This window comes from Podarcis pityusensis (assembly GCF_964106645.2).
Source record: "Podarcis pityusensis genome assembly, chromosome: 3".
NCBI lineage: Eukaryota > Metazoa > Chordata > Lepidosauria > Squamata > Lacertidae > Podarcis > Podarcis pityusensis.
The window spans coordinates 84,933,233-84,956,214 of record NC_138026.1 but is presented as its reverse complement, the minus strand read 5'-3'; the positions used below and the strand labels follow the sequence as shown (position 1 = coordinate 84,956,214).

The 22,982-nt window shown below is 46.1% G+C and overlaps 2 protein-coding genes across 4 annotated transcripts in view; one reads left to right on the top strand and one right to left on the bottom strand.

The window, feature by feature from the left end:
* The window catches only part of AARS2 (alanyl-tRNA synthetase 2, mitochondrial), a 38,886-nt gene extending 22,249 nt beyond the window's left edge, over nt 1-16,637 (top strand). For both annotated transcript variants that reach the window (XM_081000122.1, XM_081000123.1), the window contains 12 exons: nt 231-372; nt 2,544-2,713; nt 3,457-3,570; nt 4,893-5,033; nt 5,898-6,035; nt 7,255-7,364; nt 8,122-8,230; nt 11,243-11,365; nt 12,751-12,861; nt 13,955-14,038; nt 14,767-14,877; nt 15,748-16,637. In XM_081000122.1, the coding sequence (XP_080856248.1) occupies nt 231-372; nt 2,544-2,713; nt 3,457-3,570; nt 4,893-5,033; nt 5,898-6,035; nt 7,255-7,364; nt 8,122-8,230; nt 11,243-11,365; nt 12,751-12,861; nt 13,955-14,038; nt 14,767-14,877; nt 15,748-15,912 (1,518 nt within the window). In that variant the 3' untranslated portion in view covers nt 15,913-16,637. The remainder of the gene's footprint in view (nt 1-230; nt 373-2,543; nt 2,714-3,456; nt 3,571-4,892; nt 5,034-5,897; nt 6,036-7,254; nt 7,365-8,121; nt 8,231-11,242; nt 11,366-12,750; nt 12,862-13,954; nt 14,039-14,766; nt 14,878-15,747) is intronic.
* LOC308474138 (uncharacterized protein) overlaps nt 8,248-22,982 on the bottom strand; it is a 15,705-nt gene continuing 970 nt past the window's right edge. The window contains exons 3-8 of one of the 2 annotated variants that reach the window (XM_081000205.1): nt 22,764-22,844; nt 20,977-21,916; nt 18,903-19,098; nt 18,164-18,339; nt 16,977-17,105; nt 8,248-10,215 (exon numbers count right to left, since the gene is read on the bottom strand). In XM_081000205.1, coding sequence (XP_080856331.1) covers nt 16,989-17,105; nt 18,164-18,339; nt 18,903-19,098; nt 20,977-21,916; nt 22,764-22,844 — 1,510 coding nt within the window. In that variant the 3' untranslated portion in view covers nt 8,248-10,215; nt 16,977-16,988. Of the gene's footprint in view, nt 10,216-16,855; nt 17,106-18,163; nt 18,340-18,902; nt 19,099-20,976; nt 21,917-22,763; nt 22,845-22,982 lie in introns of those variants that run through there. The other variant, XM_081000204.1, reaches the window with a different exon arrangement.

The following is a 22,982-nucleotide window of genomic DNA, read 5'->3' as shown; positions in this document are numbered from 1 at the left end:
GATGGTTTGTGGGATCCCTCAAGACTTCAGATACTGTTGCTGTTGTTTTAAATCAGGCATAGGCAAACTCCGGCCCTCAAGATGTTTGGGACTACAATTCCCATCATTCCTGTTAGCTAGGGATGATGGGAATTGTAGTGCCAGACATCTGGAGGGCCAGAGTTTCCCTATGCCTGTTTTAAATGGTGCACTTGAGCTGTCTCCCAATTGTACCCTTTCTTTCCCCACAGCGCAAATCTCAGCCGCAACAGGAGCAGAGAGCTGGGATGCACCTGGACCTGCATTCATTGGCCAAGTTGAGGCAGGATGGGGTGCCTGCTACTGACGACTCCCCAAAGTTTGCCTATGAACTTGGGCAGGATGGCAGATATGGTAAGGTCTAACCGTGCTTGAACAAGGTGTATGAAAAAGCGCTCTGGAGAAATGGGGGTTTCAGATTTGTATCCAAGAAACTTCTCACCTTATATATGTCTGGCATATTTGTTAATTTGTTGTGTGGAGAACATACTGTGTCTGCTTTATAAACTAAAGTCGACCTCTTCCTATGGCCAAACAGAAACTGCTTAGGCTCCCGCAGCTCACCAAAGTAATACCCATAATCTGCTGTAAAGTTAGCAGGCTGCTGGTTCATGTGTGTCATACATATATGTGTTCTGTGCCGTTTCCTGTCTGTTAGGGAAGAAATTTACATGCTAGTAAGAAAATATGCAAAAATTACATTATCAAGGTAAGGATGGTGAAGATGCTGAAGTCTGTTCTTCCTGAGTATCAAAAAGTATGAACACAACATACTAAATCTATGACTGTTGGGTAAATGTTAGCCGTTGTTTAAAGCGTTATAGTCCTCCAGTATCCCTTATTAGAAAGCAGAGCAAAGTGGCAACCAGTCTCTGAAAAAGCCGGTTTTCACATATTTTCCAGCAGGGAGATTTGTGGGCACTTTATTGAGTACATTTGCATCCCGCTGCCAAGGTTTCCCAGTGAGCTTCATGGCTGAATGGGGATTTGAACACCGGTGTCCCAGGTCGTGGTTCAACACTTTTGTCCAGGGGTAGCCAGCATAGTACCCTCCAGATGTTGTTGGACCCCAACTCCCATCAGCCCCAGACAGCAAGGCCTGTGAAAAAGAATGATGGGAGTTGTAGTCTAACATCTGGAGAACACCACATTGGTTGGCCACTCCTAGCTCACTTTAGGGGGAAAGTGCATAGTGTAACGTGGCGATAAGTGTGTATTAGGTTTAGTATATGCATGGAGTAGCAAACAGTGGCCATGACCATTAGGGTTAAAATATACACTCACGCTGCCATCCTGCTGCTGCTTGGTTTGTGTCAGGGAGTGCTATTAGATAATAGGTTGCTGTATCTGAGTGTTAAACTCCTGCCAAACTGAGCTAGATACAAATCTGTCGGACAATATAAAGCAGAGTGTTTCCATTGATGGACAGCAATTTAAGCAGGTTTCTTTCTGGCAGGGGGAAAAAACGGCTTTGGTTGATGCTAGCTGGGTGTTTGCCATTACTGCAGCAGGCCTCAAGGTGTCACTGTTTCATACATAACGCAAAGTGGGTTTAGAAATCACTGCCACAGAAGAGTAAAGCCTGAATGGGTTTGCATAATCCATTTACGTTTGTCTCATCGCTGTTGCCTCTCATTGTTAAATAATTGCTTGGCTTAAGGCAGAATGATCCTTAACAACTGATCTGTGGCAGTGGTTTCAAAACTCAGCCAAGGGCTGTTTGTGGAGAAAGACAATGAGAGTATTGCCTGTCAGGTTGACCACAGCTGCCGTTCTCAGTGCCGTTCTCAGTGCAGTTGTACAGTCCAATATATTTATTTAGGGGCTTTCTTGTTACAGATGATTGTAATAACGTTTTTGACTGTCCTGTATAAGGGATGTACCCGTTTTGAGGTTGCCAGGACTCTGTCCTCCCACAATAGGAGACGGGTGAGGTTCTGTTTCTGGTGGGCACATGGAGTTTCAAAGTTGCTCAAATCTCAGAGTGTCTCCCAAGCAGAACATGATGTAAATGAGCCTAAAACCTCTCCGCCAAAGCTTTGGGGTGGAGGGCAAGGTACTAAGGTATTGTCTCTGCCATCACGCTGCACTTTGAAGGTGTTCCAGGTACAAAAGGACTGAGTAACAGGAGATGTGAAAGACCTTTGCCACAGACCCTCGAGGGCCACTGCCAGTCATAGGAAGTCCTGAGGCAGATGAACAAATATAACAAGTCATACTAAGGCTGTGTTCTGAATTCCTGTGTAGCACAACATGGATGAGCTTCAGTCACCCTGAATTCGGATTGGTGGAATAGCAGTTTGGGTTTCCAAGGAATATCTCCTGGGGGCTCTGTGTTCTTTTATCCTCCTACAGTGAAGTACCTGACTCTAAAATAACTGGGAGCTTTCCTGCATATTCTGCAGTTGAATCTATCAATGCGTTAAGGGCAGTGCATTGGCTGGCCGTTTTGGGTTCCAGATGGCCCAAGCGCATTGTCTACCTAGGAGAAGGATGGGGTGTGATTTTCTTTTACCTCTTTGCAGTTTTCCGGCCGTGTCAAGCCACTGTCCTGATGCTGTACAGAGATGGGTCTTTCCAAAAGGAAGTTGGCAGAGGGCAACAGTGTGGGGTCCTTCTAGACAGAACCTGCTTCTATGCTGAGCAGGGTGGCCAGGCACCTGACCAAGGCTACATGCTGCATGCAGCACAGCAGGTAAGGCTCTTCACTGGCCAGGCCTGAAACAGGTGCCTCCTGAGCCTCCTGCCTGTTCTGTTAGGCTGGGCATGACCTCCCTGAAGAGGACTCTGTGCCCTGGCTCCAGTCACTGAGCAGCATCTTGTCTTTGCCTAGGCTTTCTTCTGTGTGTCTCAGGCACTGTGTGAGCTATAGGAAAGGAAGAGGGTTAAGCTATTGTTTGATAGCAGTGCTCTAAGGGAATTCTGATGCTCTTACTTTGTAGCTAGGTTAATGCACCGTCACCACTTCAATAGCAGAGTGAAATATTTCCTCTGTTCCCTAAGCCAGCTCTTTGTTGTAGATGATCCTGCTCTCATGGAGGGTTGACTGGAATTCCCATACACATTCATTGATATCATCCCTGAGTGAGCCGAGCAAATCACTCTTGAGCACGGGCCATTTGAGGTTGCTGCAAATCCTCACTGCTGGGAAAAATGCTAGAGAATTCATTGGTCATGTGAGCTCCTTGGGAGGTGGGGGGGGCGAGGAACTTGAGACACACAGACTGTTGTTGTAGCATTAACGCTGAGCACAGGCAAGCCTGTCTCTTCTGCAGCTCATTTTGTGTTTGTCCCGGAGGTTAATTTAAGAGACTGCTATATTTTTTACAAGCTTGCCAGAGTGACCTGAGTTCCCTTTATTCCTCTGGAAAACCCATACTGGGAAGAGAATTGAGAATTTGTGCTAACTCTCCCGTTTGTCTTGTTTCTCCTTTTGAGGACATGCTTTTCCCTGTGGTATCTGTACAAGCATCCGGTGGCTATGTGGTACATGAAGTGATTGTCTCTGAAACACTGAAGGTCGGGGACCAAGTGCAGCTTTTTGTGGATGAGGTAATTGTCATTGCCAGGAGATGGCAGAGAGTTTCTGGTTCTGTGCTGTGCATCATGACTGGCACATAAGCCATGTAAGCAGATCATATTGGGTAGGAAAGTAGTGCAGAAAATAGTGTTTTGTAATCACGAGAGAGGATTAGGGGGACCAAGATACAGAAGATACAGAATTTTACCTCTGATCACACTTTCTCTCTCTTACAATTCTTAACAAACATAGATGTTGCAGCTTAATTTGCATCTAAGAAATCCAGGAACAGAGATCCCCAAGAATTCTCCTTTGCACACCCCACTAAAATGGGTGATATGCAAAAATGGATTTCTCAGTGGAAGTGTTCCTTGTTCCCAGCACAATAGACACCATGCTTTGAAGCAAACATGCATGGGATTGGACTATTAATTAATCCAGCAGTTCTGTTAAATGCTTCAAAGTGGGCTTGTATGCTGGATTGCTAGCTGGGGGGGGGGGGGAGTTTAATGTACTGTAACTCAGTTCTTCCAAAACAATGAAATCCTTCTCATGAATCATTTACTTCTAATAGGTAAAGTGGTTTTGATCCTTGTTTCCTTTGAGGGAGGTTACTATTTATAGTCTCTTTTGAGGAATAAGCTCTGTAGCAGAAGTGAAATGTCATACCGGGGATTTCCCATATGTTAATGCAGAATCTTTTAGGCTGTTTTAAGCCAAGCTTGCTTTTGTTATTTAGCTCAGGTGGTGGGGTGTTAAACCAGCCATGGCTGGTGTTTGGGCTATCAGGGGGTTTAATTAATTGCTGCTTATCTAGTGAATTTATTGGGAAACAAGTGTTGCGGATATAACAAGGACTCGGTTTTCTTTGGCTGTACTCTAGAAGACTGACTCTCTCCCTCCCCTACCTTTCCATAGCCAGCAAGGTAGTTCGTTCTCAGGTGGGACTTCACTAGAGGTGCAGGCACTGTCCCCTTGCATACAGCTGTGTCAAATCTTGGTGGTGGTGGAGATGGGCACACAGCTCATGGACAGACAACATGCTGTACATGCAGGAGGTCTTGGGTTCAGTCTCTGCAGTCTCCAATTACAACCGATCTCAACTACTGGGACTGGCGAAAAACCCCGCCTAAGAGCCAGCCAGAATAGCCAAGGTCTGACTTAATATAAAGCACCATGATTTATGAATTTGTAAGTTCAGTCTGCTAGTGCTATGCATTCATTGTGTCCTCCTTTTCTCCCCCGTCCCCCAACCCTGGATCTTCCTATTCTTCTTCCCCTGCCCAGGAAAACAAGGCAATGTCCACCAGTACTCCTTTCTCACCCCAAACATTGTGTTTTTGTTTGCTTTCAGGCCCAGAGGTTGGCCTGCATGACAAACCACACAGCCACCCACCTGCTAAATTTTGCGCTTCGCCAGGTCTTGGGAGAGGGTACGGAGCAGCAGGGGTCCCATGTGACTGCTGAGTATCTGCGATTTTCCATCAGCACCAAGGTGACTACTGGGGTCTCCAAATTGCTCACATTAGAGCAGTGAGGGCAATGGGGCGTGTGGCTCATCTGGGAAGTTGGGCTGCAGGCATCAGCCCAGCACTTCCTCTCTTCTTCTGGCAATTCTGGAGTCCGGCCACTACTGCTTTAGGACTGGACTGATTGTTGCTCTGTGTTCTATGAGCCCCAGGCTACTTTGAGCCTGGCTATGGTAAAATTATCAGAAGAGCTCCATGGTGAATAGGGTCCTTTAAAACTACTGACAGCCCATAATGTGCTTCCCTTGGTGGAGGAACATGTAACTGCTGGTAATCCTGACCCATGTGTCCCTTTGTGGTAAATTAACAAACGGAGAAAGGGGCTTGTTACTGCATTTGCTTGCTTGACTGTTTCCATGTGAGTCCAAGTGGAAGAGACTGTTGTGTGAGCCACAGAGCTGGAGAGAGTGAGGAAGAGTGGTTCACAGGATCTAATTTTAGAGTCTGGAACTGCAGAATAGGGTCTCAGCCTGCAATGAACGCAATAATCCAGTATCTGATTATCCACAGAGAAGTAGACTTCGCCCAACCTTAACTGCTCAGATGGAAGCTCTGTGCTTTTACTAAAGCAAATAAAGGAACTGATTTAAGTTCCAATATTTTTCTTAGCCTATGATGATTATGAGTATTCAAAAAACTGTGGTTCAGGACATCAGCATTGAGAACTCTATTTTGTAGATGGGGAAATTGAAACATAAAAGTATGACCCAAAATAGAACCCTGGAGACCAGACACCTATTCCTCTGGACTTCTAGCCATCTTACAGTACTTAATTCTTCATGTCGCATAACATTGCATCATTCTGATGAAAATATCACCTGCTTCACCAGGCTCCCATAACGATACAGCAGCTGCTAGACGTAGAAAGTGTGATCCAGGAGGTGATCAAAAGGAATGAGGTGGTCTATACCGGAGAAGCCCCCATCAAGCTGGCAAGTGCTGTGCAAGGACTCCGGAAACTAAATGAAGTAAGTCGGGGAGGACAGTGACAACCATGCAGCTGGTGGGGTGACAATTGGTGTCACCCAGGGAAACTGCCCAGCAGTAGGGTCCAGTCGTAAGCACTTCTTCACATAAGAGCACAATCTGGCATCAGTTTACAACCTTTATGCAGCTTTTGCAGTGCTGTATCCTAGCCTTGTAAATAACCCCACAAACTAGCCTGCAAAAATGATTTATTAGACTTCTGGAGGCTGGTGGAAGGGGCTTCCCTCCTCCCACAATCCACTTGGTTTCTCTGCTTGACTCAGTGTGCTTCAGCTGTGAAAAGGGCAAATTCCACGCTAGGGGTCATTAGGAAAGGAACTGAAAATAAAACTGCCAATATCATAACGCTGTTACACAAATCTACGGGGCAGCCACACTTACGATACTGTGTACAATTCTGGTCACTTCTCCTCAAAAAGGATACTGCAGGGTTGGAAGAAGGTTCAGAAAAGCACAACCCAAGTGATCAAGGGGATGGAGAAATCCCCCTATGAGGAAAGGTTGCAGTACTGCAACCATTTGAGTTTAGAGGAAAAGCGAGTAAGAGGCGACATGATAGAAGTTCGTGAAATGATGCATGCCATGGAGAAAGTGGGCAGAGAGGAGGTTTTTCCCCTCTGTCCTAACACTAGAACTCATGGACAGCCAATGAAGTTAACGGTTGGAAGGTTCAGGACAGGTGAAACAACGTCGTCATTCACTGTGGAACTCGCTCCCATAGGAGACAGTGATGGCTGCCAACTTGGATGGCTGTAAAAGAGGATTCGACAGCTGTCCTCTGTCCGCCTGCAATTCCAAGCAACTGGAGATAGAACATGGCCACTGTGACTACGAGCCGTACCTCCACATTAGTAGTCAGAGTGGCTATGTTCTATCTCCACTTGCTTTGAATTGCAGGTTGGCAGAGCACTCCCGTGCTTCTGGTTGTGAACTTCCAACAGGCATCTGGTTGGTTGCTGAGAGAGCAGGATGCTGTACTAGATGGGCCATTGGCCTGATTCTAGCAGCCTTTTTTTATGTTAGGAGAGGCAGCACACTCCATCCTTCCTCTTCCAGCCTGTGTGCTATACCCTGGCCACCTCTGTCTTCCATACCAGGCTGCAGTATGTAGCTGATTCTTTTGGTTTAGTTTGCCACAGCCTTATAACTCTGCAGATAATCCAGCCTTCCTTCCTTCCTTCCTGCCCTCCCCTCTTTCAGGTGTACCCAGATCTAGTGCGAGTAGTATCCATAGGGGTTCTAGTGGAAAGAGTGCTGGCTGCGCAGTCTAAAGATGCCACGTCCACCTCCGTGGAGCTCTGCTGCGGAACGTAAGTGTCATCCTTCCTCTTAGTTTCTCTCACATAAGAGAAACCTTTTTCAGCAACCCTCTACTGGGTACCTCTGAACTGGCTCTCTTTCCCCTTCCTTAATCATAGCTGTCCTCAGGCCCAAGGGGAAGGCCAGCGTCTGCATCATTGCTTTGAGACAGTTTTACATACGATTTTTGACCACCTTATAAGCAGCTAATATTGTTTGTTGATTAAAAGAACCATACCTAGCAGTTACTAAATGCATTCTGGTGGGTCAACCACTTCCCATTTCTTTGTAGCTTCATTAGTAACATGAAGGTGATTCATTCTTGCTATATTGGCAAAGGGGCTGATTTTTAAAAGCGCTGTTGAAATGCAGAATTATATTTTTTCTTGCTTTCACCATGGCTATTTATCATTTCCAGCAAATGAATTACTTGCGTATCAGAGAGCATAAAGTATGTACGTTTCTTGCAAGCATTTGAAATCCAAAGAGCACAATTGTGACATTGCATGTAGTAAACAGCTCGTGTGAGATGCCAGGATATGCTCTCTCTTCAGCACACTACGGACTTCCTTGACTGACAGTGTCTCCTGAAGGTCTTTCCCACCTGTTACCAGGAATTCTTTTTAACGGGAGAGATGGTAGGGGTTCACTCTGAAACCTTTACCTACACAACACTTGTACTCTTCCATCGACTTATGACCCCTTTCCAAAATAAAAAAGGGAATTTGATGGCAATGCTGACACCTGCCATTTGTTTCTCCTGTCTAGGCACCTTCTGCAGACAGGAGATGTACAAGACTTCACTATCGTTTCTGAGCGGCAGCTGGTTAAAGGAATCAGCCATATTGTTGCAGTGACCAGAGAGCAAGCCAAGCAAGTAAGGCTGGATTGCTTTTGTCTGATGTTGCAGATGTGCACAGGTTGTCTGCTGCTGTTTTGCTCTGCTTCACTGCATGATCTTTAGAGGGCTCCTCGAGTACTTCACCCGCCTGCCTGCCGCAATCACAAACACTTGCAATTATTTTTCACCAGTTGCCTCTGTTCTGCTGCTCACAAGCAGATGCACTGGTTGGCCTTCACCCCTGATCTCACGGCAGGAATGCCAGAACCTTATGCCCTTGCTTCACCCTCGCCATCTCCAAATTCAGCAACTCAGAATCAATCAATCGAACAAGTTCGCCTCCTTTGTATTATCATTCATTGTGAAGAGGCTGTGATTGTGAAAGGAAGTGGGGTCAATCTGTATGGGTGGCGAGTAGGGTAGACCACAGAGAGAGTGTATAAGCAAACAAGGAGCTCTGCAGGCCATAGAAGCTTCTCTGCCTGATTAGTGGAAGCTTCATACAGGTCTCTCTCTGGCTCTGACCATTAAGGAGATGTCTTCCAGGACTGAGCAAGCACATTGTGAGACACAAACGGAGCTCTTTCAACATCCTTTTCTACCACTGCTTTTCGTAGTACTCCACTTCCTTTTTGAAACAGGGCCATAGCATTCCACATTAGCTAGCTTTTGACTAATAACTCCTTGTCCTTCTCTTACTTCAATTCCCTTGACCCCTCTTCTCTCTCTTTCCCCACCCCCTCAAACTTGGGTGGTCATTTCTTTTTTGCTCTGGCTCTTGCTGACCACTAACCGCACCTGGCGGCTTCAGAGCAAAAGGGCCCCGTTAACTTAGGTGCCTGCTAGGTGGGCAAGCAGCATTGTCTTCTGCCTTCCCCTTGGCTGTTGGTGGCAAAAGATTACATTATTCCCAAGATTCGTATTTTTGCTCTGGCACTTGTGCTGCTTGTCTAGTCATCTCCTCCACTGTTACATTTTTGACAAGGTTCAGCCTGCCACGGAGGAGAGAAAGCTTCAGGGCAGGCTGGCCTAGATTACTGAAAGCGCTGACCCGAGGCAGCTTTGTGTCAGTGGTTCATGTTCACCTGCAGCTCCCTTTTATGTTTATCTCTGAAGGGAGCTGTTCTCATTCAGGCTTGTGTTTGCTAAGCAGATGGAAGCAGCTACGGCGATAACTCAAAGCACATCTTGCAGCGAGAAGCCAGAGTAGGCAATTATGTGCTTGCTCTGCTCTTACAGCTACTGATTTCCTGCAACTGGAGCTTAATTCTTCTGTTGGTCCAAGCAGATTCGGACAACCGTTTTGATGTAGAATGCTATTTGCGTACTGTTCCTAGGTCAGGGGAGTGGAGCTTCTCCCCTTGCCCCCAAGTGTCGCTGGATTATGACAACCATCTTCCCTGACATGAACTGAGGCTCATAAGAAATGGAGTCCCCCCCCCATTCGGCATCTGGAGGGCCACAGGTTCCCCATCCCTGTCCCAGATGTAGCACACAAATCATTCAGAAAACAGTACTGCATACTTGAGTGGTAAAGATCAAGCTGTTTAGGGTGCTTCCTAAGTAAGGACATAAGAGTGCTGGATCAGGCCAATGGCCCATCTAATCCAGAATCCTGTTCTCACTGTGGCCAGCCAGATGCAAGCAGAACATGAGCAGAAATGCACCCTCCCCTCCCGTGGTTTCCAGCAAGAAGCTGCTCCAGCAGCTGCTAGGCCTGTTCACACAGTTGGCTATTCTGGACTCCTTTGATCTTCTGCTTTGAGTATACATAAAAGGTCTGGCAGAAATTTGTGACAGCCCAAGCTTTTTCTTTTCATTTGTTAAAAAGGACCTGGCTTTTAGCTGAGGAGCGTCGATGGGCATACTGTATAACCGGAAACCTCGTCTAGAAGTAGTTGACTTTCTCTTGTCCTCTGACTTTCTAATTTGGTGGCACCATCAAGGTCTTTGAAATACTAGCTTACTCCAGAGCTGGAGAAAGTGGATTGGCTCCCTTCCATCTTTCGGTCGCATGGAGCCTAGCAGGCGAGAAGGAATGAGATCAGCTTCTCATTATGATAGGAACCGATCAGATGAAGAGCAGATCAGTAAAACAAATAGACTCATCAGGGCTCCTCTCTCTTTTTTTAATCCATCCCGTGTGCCTTTTATCTTTGTGCAAAACCACAATTTGTGGAATGAATGCCACAAATAATTATCTACTTGTTTAAAACAGTTGAGGAAACCCTTGGGACTCTTCCCAGACCAGACTCCTCGCTGCCCTTGCTCTCTACACCTTCCTTCAGTGCTTTTGCCTAGCTGGAATGTGTCCTTGAACTGAAGTCATCCCTCTTGCTTGCCTGGATAGGGGGGGGGTGTCTGTGTGTCATGGCTCCCTATAGCCGTGTCCTCCCTAAAACCATATATTTCCTATAACCATGTTCTCTGGGTGGCTCTCAGCAACGAAAGACCATAGCTCAGCAGCAGAGTGCACACTTGCATGCAGAAGGTCCCATGTTCAATCCCTGGTCCTTCCAGGTAGGGCTGGAGGAGACCCCTGCCTGAAACCCTGAAGAGCTGCTGCCAGTCAGGGTCAGTCAGTACTGAGCTAGATGGACCAGTAGACTGACTTCACAGAAGGCTCTTGTCTTTCTCTTGCCATAGGCTACAATTTCTGAGGGGATTGTGTGTTCCCTGTGTGGTATATCAAATAATCCCAAAGGCAAATTGGTGTGGGGGGAAATAACTCTAATTTCACTCTGTCACTGAGCACTTTCTGAAAAGGATCTGCCTCCCTATTTTTCGCTTGGTTTCTGAGCCAGCATGTATCAGTGGTGACAAATATCCAGCATAATTTGAGATACTATCTCTATCTCAACAAAGTTAATTAGCAGTCACGTAAACCTAATCTAGTAATTGCACAATGCCCAGGGCTCTAGCCCCTGAAATAAACTCCCAACAGGCTTGTGACTGAAAATGGTTACGCCCTTTGAATTGCAAACACAACCTCTTGCCCTTTGTATGGTTTCTGCCGAAAGGGGTCAGACATTTTTATTACTCTCTTAGGCTCGGGAAGCTGGCCAGGCTTTGGCTAAGGAAGTGGACTCCCTCACAGTGCGAGTGAAACTGGGAGGAACCATGATCGACGAGGCCCAGAGACTCTCCAAAGAAGTTGGCCAGCTTACTATTGTGAGTCCTTTCTCCCTCCCCACAACAAGGGCCCAAGAAAGGTTTCCGAATGCTTCTTGAAGACGTGTTTCCCTGCTCGTTCCTCGTTCTGTGATTCCTGCTGAAGTTGAAATAATGGCTAACTTTCCCTGAAGAGGCTTTTATTTCACCTTCTAGCGACCATATCAGTCTGGTTGAAGTGCCCTGTATTTCATGGCATAGAGGGTGAGGTTTCTGGGTGCTTTGATAATTTAACCTGTAATGAAGACTCTGCTGAGGTCTTATCAACTCCCTCCCTCAAAAGTCCATCTGCGTGGCCCTGTGCAATAGAAATAAAACACTGCCTATCCTCCACTTTGGGTTTTGGGTTGTTGTTTTTTTAATTGGTATTTTTTTTTATTTAATCAAGAGCATATAATGCAGTGACATAATAAAAAATAAAGAAAAAACACACAATTGAATGAAAACTAAATACAGCACCAACCACCACCACCCAAAAAAATACACATTTGGATCATTTCATTCACAATCCCTGTGGGGGAAAAACAATAGTTATTTATGCTGGAGGGTAGTAATATTCTTTTTCTTAAAAAATATTTGCTTGAAAAAGTATATTAAAATACTGTCCTCAAGGTCTTACGAAATTCTCACTTGAAGCTGAAAACTTAGTAAGGATTCCAAATAGTATCGTATTTCACAGGAGTCATTTGAACATTGCTACCATCATTTATATACAAAATAATTTTTGCCAAGTAGTTGCATATGAATCTTTGTTTATCCTCTAGTGCACTTTTATTTTTAGTCAATTTTTCAACAATTCTATGAGAATGGTGGTATATAAATGTAGTTAAAAATAATAATCTTGTTTTGTTATATTAAATTTAATTTCTAGGAGCACCATAGCTGTCACTGAATAATACTCCCACCACCAATGTGCCCTTATGTTTTTTATAGCACCAGCATTTTGGGGAGATATTGGGGTTAATATTTGATAAAATCAGAAGTATATAGTGCTACCTAAAAATCACATGCAACTTTCATGGTCTTTTCTTCTTCCTCCTCCTCGTCTCCTCTTCTTCCGTCTAAGGGACTTCTGCCATTGTCCTATCCTCCCTTCCCTTAATTTTTAAATAAAATAATGACCAGGAACAGGAGCACAGCTCCAGTATTGGAAAGCTCTGGCAGAAGCAGTTGACACCACTGCAATACACTACATGGTTCATACTTTGCATGCAAGTCCATCACATCCAAAGGGCTAGTCGTAATTGAGGCTATTTTGCTAGGAAACAGGCTTCATTCTTCTGGTCATAGGAGTCAAAATTCCTCTCTTCAGTTGCATCCCTGGAGCATCTTTTCATCCCCGCCCCCCGCGCAATCACAGGTAACAGAGCCAATTTGTTTTGCAGATCGTGGACAGCACCACAATACCTCAGTGGCAGAAAAGAGAGCTGCAGGCCACTCTTAAAACTCTGCAGCGAACAGCCAACACAGCAGTTAGAAAACTGGAAATCAGACTGGTAAGAATCCAGCAGCAGATCAGCCTTGTAATCTGCAGGCATGACAGAAGTATGGGAAGCTTGTCCTTTTCAAAGGAGTGAATTTATTACCAAACTTTTCTGTAAAGAAAAAGAACTCTAAGCAGATCTGTTATCTAGTGTTCTAAATCAATTGCTTTTAAAGCAACCTTAGTCCACTCTCTGATGAATGGCTCCCAAGCACAGTTCCCCTCGAGCTCTGAAGAACCGAGTGCTCTTTCTGGCATACATGAAGGAAGGAAGCTTCCTAGAGCTGGTTGGCCTTCCCTTTGCCACTGTTGAGAGGCAGGGTGTGCGTGTCAGGGAGAAATGAACAGAGAGTCTGGCACGCGGCTTGCTGTGTACTCTTCACTCTTTTGTATCAAAAAAGCCTAACATTTGCACTAAGAAAACTCAATTCAATTTTTTTGCAAACAAATTATGCAAAAATTTTTTCCACATTTATATAAACTTGAATTTTTTTGCTTAAGTTGACTGTTTTACATCTGTTCCGATATTGGAGATTCTGCCAAATCTGATGTTCTTTCAGAATGGAAGCTTGCTCTCTTGAGAGGAAAGAAAGCTCTGGTGAAATGGCAGCTGGGCGTGCCATGAGCCTGAAGCAGAAAGAGCAGAGTTGGTTCCTCTAACCCCTGGACACTGAAATTTCTTACATATACTGCCTGCCTGTTTCAAATCTAACTTCCCAGCCAGAATGGTTAGATAGTACTCATTAAAAGGAGCAACATTAAAATGTTAGGAAGATTCCTAAATAAGCTCCGTATTGAAAGAGAAGAGCAGTCCTTACCAAACTTGGCAATGATTTTCGTCCAATAAGTGTAGCTTCATTAAAGAAGCCAAGGTGTAAATGGGTGCTAAATCTTCCTGCCCCATCCCCCTTAAGATACCTAGGTAAATTGTTGCTAGGAATGGCTCCTGTGGGTAAAACAAACATGTCCCCTGGGCATCATTTTTTAAAATGGTGCTTGGCAGAGATGTGGATGTGCATTTGGAAGCATTTTCTCCCCTATGGCACAAATTTTATGTCTGCTACATAGTGCACTGCTGACTGCATTCCCCCACCCCCTTTTTCCAGGCTGCAGAGAAAGCAGATGACCTGCTAGCAAAGTATTCCAACCAACCAGTCATCATAGATACCATCCCTGTTGAGTCGCCCTCAGTAAGTTTCTACCAGTTGTGCATTTCTTTTGGAAAGCAAGGGTAACAGGCAACAAGGGCCAAGCTGCATTAGCTACCTGTGAGCAAGTCCAACTTGTCCTGTTGTGGCAGATCATTCCTTGAGCTCAGCTCTCACAGCTGATGATACTGTAAGGATTTTGGAAGGCCAGAGAGAAGGTAAACCTTGAGCTCCTCAGCAGATTGGGCATCCGTTGAGGGTGGGCTTGCTGGCATGCTCTGAAGATTTTTGTTGAAGAGAATTTCCCTCTTTCTTTCTTTCTTTCTTTCCCCATAACCAGTACAGTGGTACCTCGGGTTAAGAACTTAATTTGTTCTGGAGGTCCGTTCTTAACCTGAAACTGTTCTTAACCTGAGGTACCACTTTAGCTAATGGGGCCTGCTGCGCGATTTCTGTTCTCATCCTGAAGCAAAGTTCTTAACCCGAGGTACTATTTCTGGGTTAGCGGAGTCTGTAACCTGAAGCATCTGTAACCTGAGGTACCACTGTACAAGTTCCTTTTTTGCATCTGTTATCATCCAGTTCCCCATAGGCTGCCCAAAGTGTACCAGAAACACTTCAGAACATCAAAATACACTTTAAAATTCCAGTGGTTTTTCATGTGCTTAACTTTCTTAATCAAAATTGTATATATAACATTGCAGGTCTTTGAGGGAGCATTTCAGTGTAGCAAACACAAGGGATTTTATTTTAACTTATGCTCTTTCTAGGTCCTGATGAAAGTGGTCAACCAGTTATGTGACAAGGTACCAGGGTCCTCAGTGATGTTGCTAAGTCCACAAGCTTCTGGCCAGGTGTTCTGTGCCTGCCAGGTATCCAAGGTAAGCAGGATCCTGTCCCCTGGCTAATAGCTGGCACTGTTCTCTGGAACATAGAATGCAGGAGCCTCATACAGTAACTGTTTCCTATTGTAGAACATAAGTTTTGAATTTTGGCGCTTGTGCTTTCATTAAGTGGTGGAAAAACCATTGCAAATTTTCATTGCCATAACAGTTTGAATAAATAGAAAACACAAAGCCCACTGCTTGATGGTCTTTCCTTGACTGGGTCTAGATAAGGTTTCACAACCAAGGAAAAACAAATTCTGTACTCGGCCTAAATGGGAGAAATTGCAAAAAGGAGGATAGAGGTTGGAATTAGACAACCGTAGAGGTGCAAGAAATCATAGCCATGGCAGAGGACATTTAAACCCCATGCTCTGAACTTTAAGGAAATCTAAGAGCCAGTGTGGTGTAGTGGTTAAGAGCAGTGGACTTGTAATCTGGTGAACCTGGTTCGCGTCTCCGCTCCTCCACATGCAGCTGCTGGGTGACCTTGGGCTAGTCACACTTCTCTGAAGTCTCTCAGCCCCACTCACCTCACAGAGTGTTTGTTGTGGGAGAGGAAGGGAAAGGAGAATGTTAGCCGCTTTGAGACTCCTTAGGGTAGTGATAAAGCGGGATATCAAATCCAAACTTCTCCTCCGGTATCAGTTACAGGTTCTGCATGTGTGCAGTGAATCCATTAAGAGTGCATAATATGCACATTCTGTGAATGTAAGGTTTTGCACCTGTAATGTTGCCAGTCTATCAGCTTTGAGTAACAAAAGTCCAGAATCGGACTGACTAACACCAAGTTGCCTACATATTTGCTCTACTGGGCCATTCCTGGCAGTTCAGCTAATTTTTCCATTTTTTGGTCTTCTTCCCCAGAGTTCCTTGCCGGTGTTTTCTGCTGCTGACTGGGCCCTGGCTGTCTGCACTCAAATGGGAGGCAAGGCAGGTGGTTCTGGAGTTGTAGCCAGGGGCAGCGGGACAACCAGTGACTTGCAAGGAGTTCTGACAGCAGCTCTGGAATATGCAAAGAGCAAACTCTGATTCCTGCTTGCAAGGTCAACGTGTCCGTGCAAGAACACCTAAATGGGACAGTTGCTTGGCTGCGATTGCTAACAAGATCTGTCTACAGTGGCTAAGCACAGCACCTGTTGTGGTATCATTACAGTAGATCTGTCTTGGACTGCAGCTTCTTTTGCAATATTGAGGTGGCAGAAGAGTCTGGACTTGCCCATCTGGTCCTTCATGAAACATTATTATTGCATTTGCAGATAATGGTGTGAGAGGAGCAAGGCTGTCCCATAAATGCAGAGGAAGGTAGCAGACAGTGACATAATGAATCTGACCATCAATGGAGCTGAGGGCACCCTGGTGAGAGGAAAGTAACTACAGTATTGCCATTATGATAATGAATAGCAGAGAGGCACACTTGTGATTCACTTTGGGATGAGGAAAGATGGGAGCTCTTTTTCCCAGGAGACCAAGGCCTATAAGTTCAATGGAGCTGATTCCAACATAGTGTAAGGCTACCATATTGTGCATATATATGTTTCTTCAGCAGTCTAGCAAAAGAGGTTTCAGCCCTGTACTGTTTTATTTATGCAGATCTTTCGATCAGGAAATTCTGTCAATATACAAAGGAAATCTACTTTACACAAATCATTGTTTCTATATTGCCTAGATAACTTTCATCATCAAAAGTCATCTTTGAGATTCTGAATCTTACTATAATTTCCCCAAAATGCATAGTAACCTTTTGACCTAATGGGGGGGGGGGGAAATTTTGTGACCAACAAACTGTTAATTGCATAATTAAAATGAAGCCTATTGCTGCTACTGAATCTTTATTTTGTCCCATTTTCAACTGTCTCCAAGTGTTACATTTTCTGTTACATAATCCTGGCCAACAGCAAGGAGTACATGTGTGGATGCAACACATACATGTTCTCATCTGTGCGACCTCCTGGCTGCCCCTCTTGGCTCTTGGCTGCCCCTCTGTTACATCAAGCTAGCTTTTTGGGGGGAAATCATTCTAAAATGCTCCATAGTGGCTTCTGGCTGCCACTCAGCATTCATGCAGAGTCTTGGGATCTGAATAATGGTGGTACCTTCTTTCATGGTCAAGTGAGCACCGGCACATTGGGAAGTGAGGGAAACTGAAATCCAGTTGATCTCTTCCTGTTTTGAAACCCAGAAGAGCTAGTCTTGCTGTGACTCATGAGTTCTTTGCTCATGCCCTAAGGAGAAAAGGAGTTACTGTATTAGCGTATTATCATTTTCTAGCCTAAAGTGACACTGGAGTGCATCAATGTTTCTGCAACAACTGCAGGGCAATACCTAGTTGACACACACAAGCTAATTCAACTCCCTGCAACCGGGATGGGGAACCTTGCAGATGTTGCTATAATCCCTGCTCTACAACAAGGAATCCCACGTTTTTCAGACACTTGCTGAGTGTTGGGTCATTTACAGATCATGGTATTCTCTACAGAACTACTACAACCCATTATAGAGTACTACTATTGCATATGTAAAAATGTTGTCAAAAAGACCATGTTATGATGCCATATAAAACAACAACAGAGGGTAGGCATTCTGAGAGATGATCAACTCAATTCATCTGCTCCTGCTCTCTAGTGTAGGCTCATGGGACTAAAAATCTTCCCTGAATAGTGACATATTCACAGATAAGCTTTCCAGCAAGTGGTCCTATACATTGCTTCCAAGACTGCTTGTTGTAATTTCTTGCTTTTGATGCCATTCTGCCAAACACATATAAAGCCTGCAATGAACTGTTTACATTTTCGGCTATTCTGTTACATTCTGTTTAATTCCAAAGGCAACAAATACTACCATTACTATATCTACTGTTGGCATGCGTATGCACCCTTTGAGCGTGGAAACGAACCAGAGACTGCATTTGCAACAGGCTCCCAGGCATAGTCATCTGGGTGTAAATGGGGGGGGGGGGGACTTAAGTTGGTGGCAGCGTAACTCTCAGCTACAGCAACAGAACATGCTGGTTAGGGTTGTTTGTGCAACACCCAGGAGCTGCTATCACAATTCTTGGCTGTACCAAATTTGGTGATAGCTTTGTCTTGCAATGCTCTGAGCTGGCTGCAGAGGAGGAACTACTTTCTTAGATGAGCAGCAGCTTGCGGGAATATCAGCCTGTATCACTTAGCAGGGAAAAGCCAACACTCTTGCCAGATTGGTTGGTACTTTCACTCCTCTCCCAGTATTCTACGCCACTGAATCCTAGGAAACGGTAAAGAGTGCAATGCCGCATACTGACCTGTAGCGTGAGGCCTTTGCTGATGGAGAAAGTGTAAGTAAAGCCCTCCTGACCCCTGCTTTGCTGGACTTCCCTGGGCCCCTGGAGCGGTGGCAGTTGAAGAAGCTGTGTTGGTGGCCCTTGCACCTTTTCAAGCATGGCCCGCCTCTTCTGGAGGAGGAGCTGATTTCTCAACACTGCAGAGAGGGAAGACCTATCAAAGCTGTTTCTTCTCTCAGTGTGATGTACTGGTAAAACACATGGGTGTTACTCTGGAGAGCTTTTACTGTACAACCTTACTCCCTGTTCCATGAAACACGTTATGCCCTCAGATAAAATCAGTCAGAAATTGACCAGAGCTGATTTTCACATTTACTGTCTTGAAAGTGGGAGCCTTGTGGACTTTCTGCCAGGAGGCCGAAGCATTTTTCTAAGATTGAATTAGACTAACGGGCTACCGAGACCAGGCCCGTTTACCCTGGCAGTAGCCAGCCATCTACTGCCTCTGTTGGAGGTCTTTTCCAGCATTCTCACTTGTGAGATCCTTCCAGCGGAGAGACTGAACCTAGGACTTTATGTATATTTTGCATTAGAACTACACAATTGCACTTAATTTCCCCCACACATCAACCAGGAGCGCAAAACATGTTTTGCCACAGGGATTGCCTATGTTAATGCGCGCACACACACCAATGGCAGGATCTCTGCATGGACATGTGCCATTTTCTTTCTTCTGTTTTCCAAGTGAAAGTAAACCCACCTGGGGCTTTTTGTGCGCTTGCAGGGGACTGCTTGAGCCAGTGTTTCTGGAAAGCGGCCCAGTATGGCAGCAGAATATTAAAGACTGAATCCTTCAACTCATCAAACAAGCTTGGAGGCGGTACTGGAATCTCTTCCTGGACAGCCTGTTCAGCTGCCCGAATAGCTCTCCCCAGCCTCCGAGTATCCACTGCAACCTGGAGGGCAGGAAGCAAACATTCAGCATCCTGGACTTGGGAGCATGCCAAGATAACCCACAGGAAACATCCTCCCTGCCCACGGCTCTTCCAACAGCAGAATAAAGCAGAAGCAGTAATTTGAGGTCAAGCGTGTGTGCTCTCACTCACACCATTTTCGTACTACTCTGGCCTCTGTTTGGGTATAATCTGGTTTCTCTGCCCGAATGCTGAGAGGCAGCAGCTGCGCGCAGGCAAGGCATTCCCCAGATACAATGAGTCAGGGACTGTGAGAAGCTGAGATTAATTCTGCTGGCAGGAGACTGATAGTAGCATTTAATTATTTTGGAATTACTGATCTGCAGGCAACACCAACAACTAGTTTGCCAAAGCTACTAGCTTTTATTTACAGATGGGTAGCCATGTTGGTCTGCCATAGTCGAAATAAAAAAATTCCTTCCTGTAGCACCTTAAAGACCAACTAAGTTAGTTCTTGGTATAAGCTTTCGTGTGCATGCACACTTCTTCAGATACACATCTGTATCTGTATCTGTATCTGTGTATCTGAAGAAGTGTGCATGCACAAGAAAGCTTATACCAAGAACTAACTTAGTTGGTCTTTAAGGTGCTACAGGAAGCAATTTTTTTATTTCAGCTTTTATTTATTTATTTAAATTTGTATACCATCCTTCATCGTTAGATCACAGGGCAGTTCACGGCATAAAAATGCAAGATAAAAACACAAACTATGTAATAAAAACCACTGCTCCCTAGGAAGTCTGGTCCACTGTCAAACAGCTCTTTGAATGCACCTCCCTTCCCAAATTTACCGTATTTTTCGCACTATAGGACGCACTTTTTCCCCTCCAAAAATAAAGGGGAAATGTGTGTGCGTCCTATGGTGCGAATGCAGGCTTTCACTGAAGCCTGGAGAGCGAGAGGGGTCGGTGCGCACCGACCCCTCTCGCTCTCCAGGCTTCAGGAGAGCCCCAGCGCCAGCCCCACAAGGTCGGGGGACAGAGGGAGGCGGAACGCCGCCATCCCGCTGTCTCCCGAAGTGGTTTGGAGGCTGACGGCGGGGAGACCCCGCCGCCGGCCCCGCAAGCTCCGGGGACAGCGGGGAGACGCAGCGCGTCTTCCCGCTGTCCCCGGACCTGATCGCAAGGCGGGCGGCAGGGAGAAGAGCGCTTCTCCCCGCTGCCTGCCCCCAAGCTCCGGGGACAGCTGGGAGACGCAGCGCGTCTTCCCGCTGTCCCCGGACTTGATGTCAAGGTGGGCGGCAGGGAGAAGAGCGCTTCTCCCCGCTGCCTGCCCCCAAGCTCCGGGGACAGCTGGGAGACGCAGCGCGTCTTCCCGCTGTCCCCGGACCTGATGTCAAGGTGGGCGGCAGGGAGAAGAGCGCTTCTCCCCGCTGCCTGCCCCCAAGCTCCGGGGACAGCAGGGAGACGCAGCGCGTCTCCCCGCTGTCCCCGGACCTGATCGCAAGGCGGGCGGCAGGGAGAAGAGCGCTTCTCCCCGCTGCCTGCCCCCAAGCTCCGGGGACAGCTGGGAGACGCAGCGCGTCTCCCCGCTGTCCCCGGACCTGATCGCAAGGCGGACTGCGGGGAGAAGAGCGCTTCTCCCCGCTGCCGGCCCCACAAGCGCCTGGGGGGGAAATAAATTTTTTTTCTTTATTTCCCCCCCAAAAAACTTGATGCGTCCTATGGGCCGGTGCGTCCTATGGTGCGAAAAATACGGTACTCCTTTAGGAGCAGGCTCAAGGGAGAAAAAATACAGCAGGTGTTGCTCCCTTGCCACGCCTGTTGTTTGGAGGTATAAAATAGAGAGCCTTTGCCCCTTGCGCAGGATGTATCCCTGTCACATTTGCTGTCTGCCCCTTACCCAGGAAAGGTGTTGTACCTGTAGCCGGGGCTCAATCTGAGAGTTGAGAAAACAGTCACGTATCACATGGACTTTCTTCTTCAGAAGAGCCATGTCAGGCCAGGCGTGGTGGGCGTTCTTGAATTTCTGCACCTCCAGTAGAAAATGGAGGCCGCTCTCCAGCACAGGGGGGCCATGCCCCTGGAGGTGTTTGAGGAAATGGAGCATCTCTATGGTGGGCCAGCCCTCTGCGGCTTTCCTTAGGGACTGCCAGAAAGAGGTCCTGTCCCCTTTAACAGGTTGAGCTGTGGCTGCTGATCCATCGCGAGCTTTCTGGCTCTTTAAACGCCTGAGAGCCACTTTGGCGGCAATGGAGTGTAGGAACGGTTCCAGCTTCTCCCAGCGCTCCTCTGGGATCTCGGAGGACTGCATCCCATGCTTCCTCAGCCCCTCACTCATTTCATCCCAGAACTGCTCAAAAGCAGGGGCCAGAAAGGAACGCAAAGAGAGCCGGATTTCCTTCCAGCTGGAGTCACTTATCCCTCCCCCGGCTACCTCCTTCTTTAACCTCATCTTCAGCTCTTCTGGGAAGCAGGCACTTGATCCCACAGCTCCTGGCTTGTCCCAGATCTCTAGAAGCCTCGTCACACAACCCAGGCGCTTTTCACTCTGGGCAGCATCCTGGCAAGCCTCCACTTCCTGGAGCAGTCCCAGAATCCTTTGCAGCGCCACATCCTGAATTTTATGAGCCACCTTCCTATAAACATTTAAAACAACGGTGTTGCTGAGCAGGTCGGGTGCATTTTGAGGGGTGGGCGCATCTTGAGGGCTTGGTGACCTCTCTCCAGTTGTCTCTTGCTCAGCAGCACTTCCTGTGCAGTGAGACGTCATGGCTGCCTTCTTCCTGCTTCTTTTCCTGTGTCTCCCTCTGCCTTTATGGTCATGATGTGGCCAAGCATTCTGCCTCCGTTTCTTTATCCTGCAGGAAGGGCCACACAAATGAAGATCATTGCAGAACTCGGGAATCACAGCTTCACGTTATCGTTCGATATGAAGCCTCCCTGCTCGCAAAGTATTAGCCCATAAATATTTATCACTCAGAGGACTTGGGGGGGGGGGGCAACGATATTCCAGAGGTGTATCAATGAAATGCAAATTCCATTTTAAGAATAAATCACCCAGATCACCAAGGAATGATGCATTTTATTTTATTTTTGCAAAATGTAAAGGGACTGCAGTAGTTTGGGTTTCATCTGGGCACTGAGTGAGGTGGGAAAGGTCAAAAGAAGGGTGGGGATGGCCTGAAAAAGCAACCTGGACAGGGAGATAAGAGCTTGGGCAGAGAAAGCAAACCCGGCTCTTTCATTTCAGTAGCCATGACCAAACTCCATTTACAGATTTTGCACATGTATTTTCAAACTTCCTCCACACCTATTAGGGCTAGAATCTCTCTCTCTCTCTCTCTCTCTCTCTCTCTCTCTCTCTCTCTCTCTCTCTAATATATAAACTGAAAATGAATTCACATTAAGCGAAATACTTTTAGATTGTGTTGAAAACCGCCCCGTTAATAGCTTCTGCTACACTTTAAGTTCCACATAATGGAAAGGTTATCAGCAGACCCAGGGGTAAGCCAGACATTTGCTGGTACCCAAAAAACTTTAGGTACCCTGTTCTTCCCAGATATTATTTTTCATTCATTAGATTATGAAGTAGGATATTGTAAGGGCACAGAGGCTAACAGAACAGCATCTTTGTAAATCCAGGCCTCTACTAAATAGAATTCAGCATCTAAGTTGTTCCTTTGTTTCCACAGCATTCTGTATTACCTCTCATTTCCCTCCTGTTTTACTCTATCGCCTTCACTCATGATACTTTGGTCATCGTCATGAGATTCCGGTACACAGTATCTGCAAAAAAGAAAATTAGATGGCAATTTCCCCCCTTTTACAACCAAAAGCTTAAAAATTATTTGCAAAGAGCACTGGCTGACTGGCAAAAGGATAGTTAAAGTTTTCTTTACTGACTCTCAAAACCTATTTTGTCAA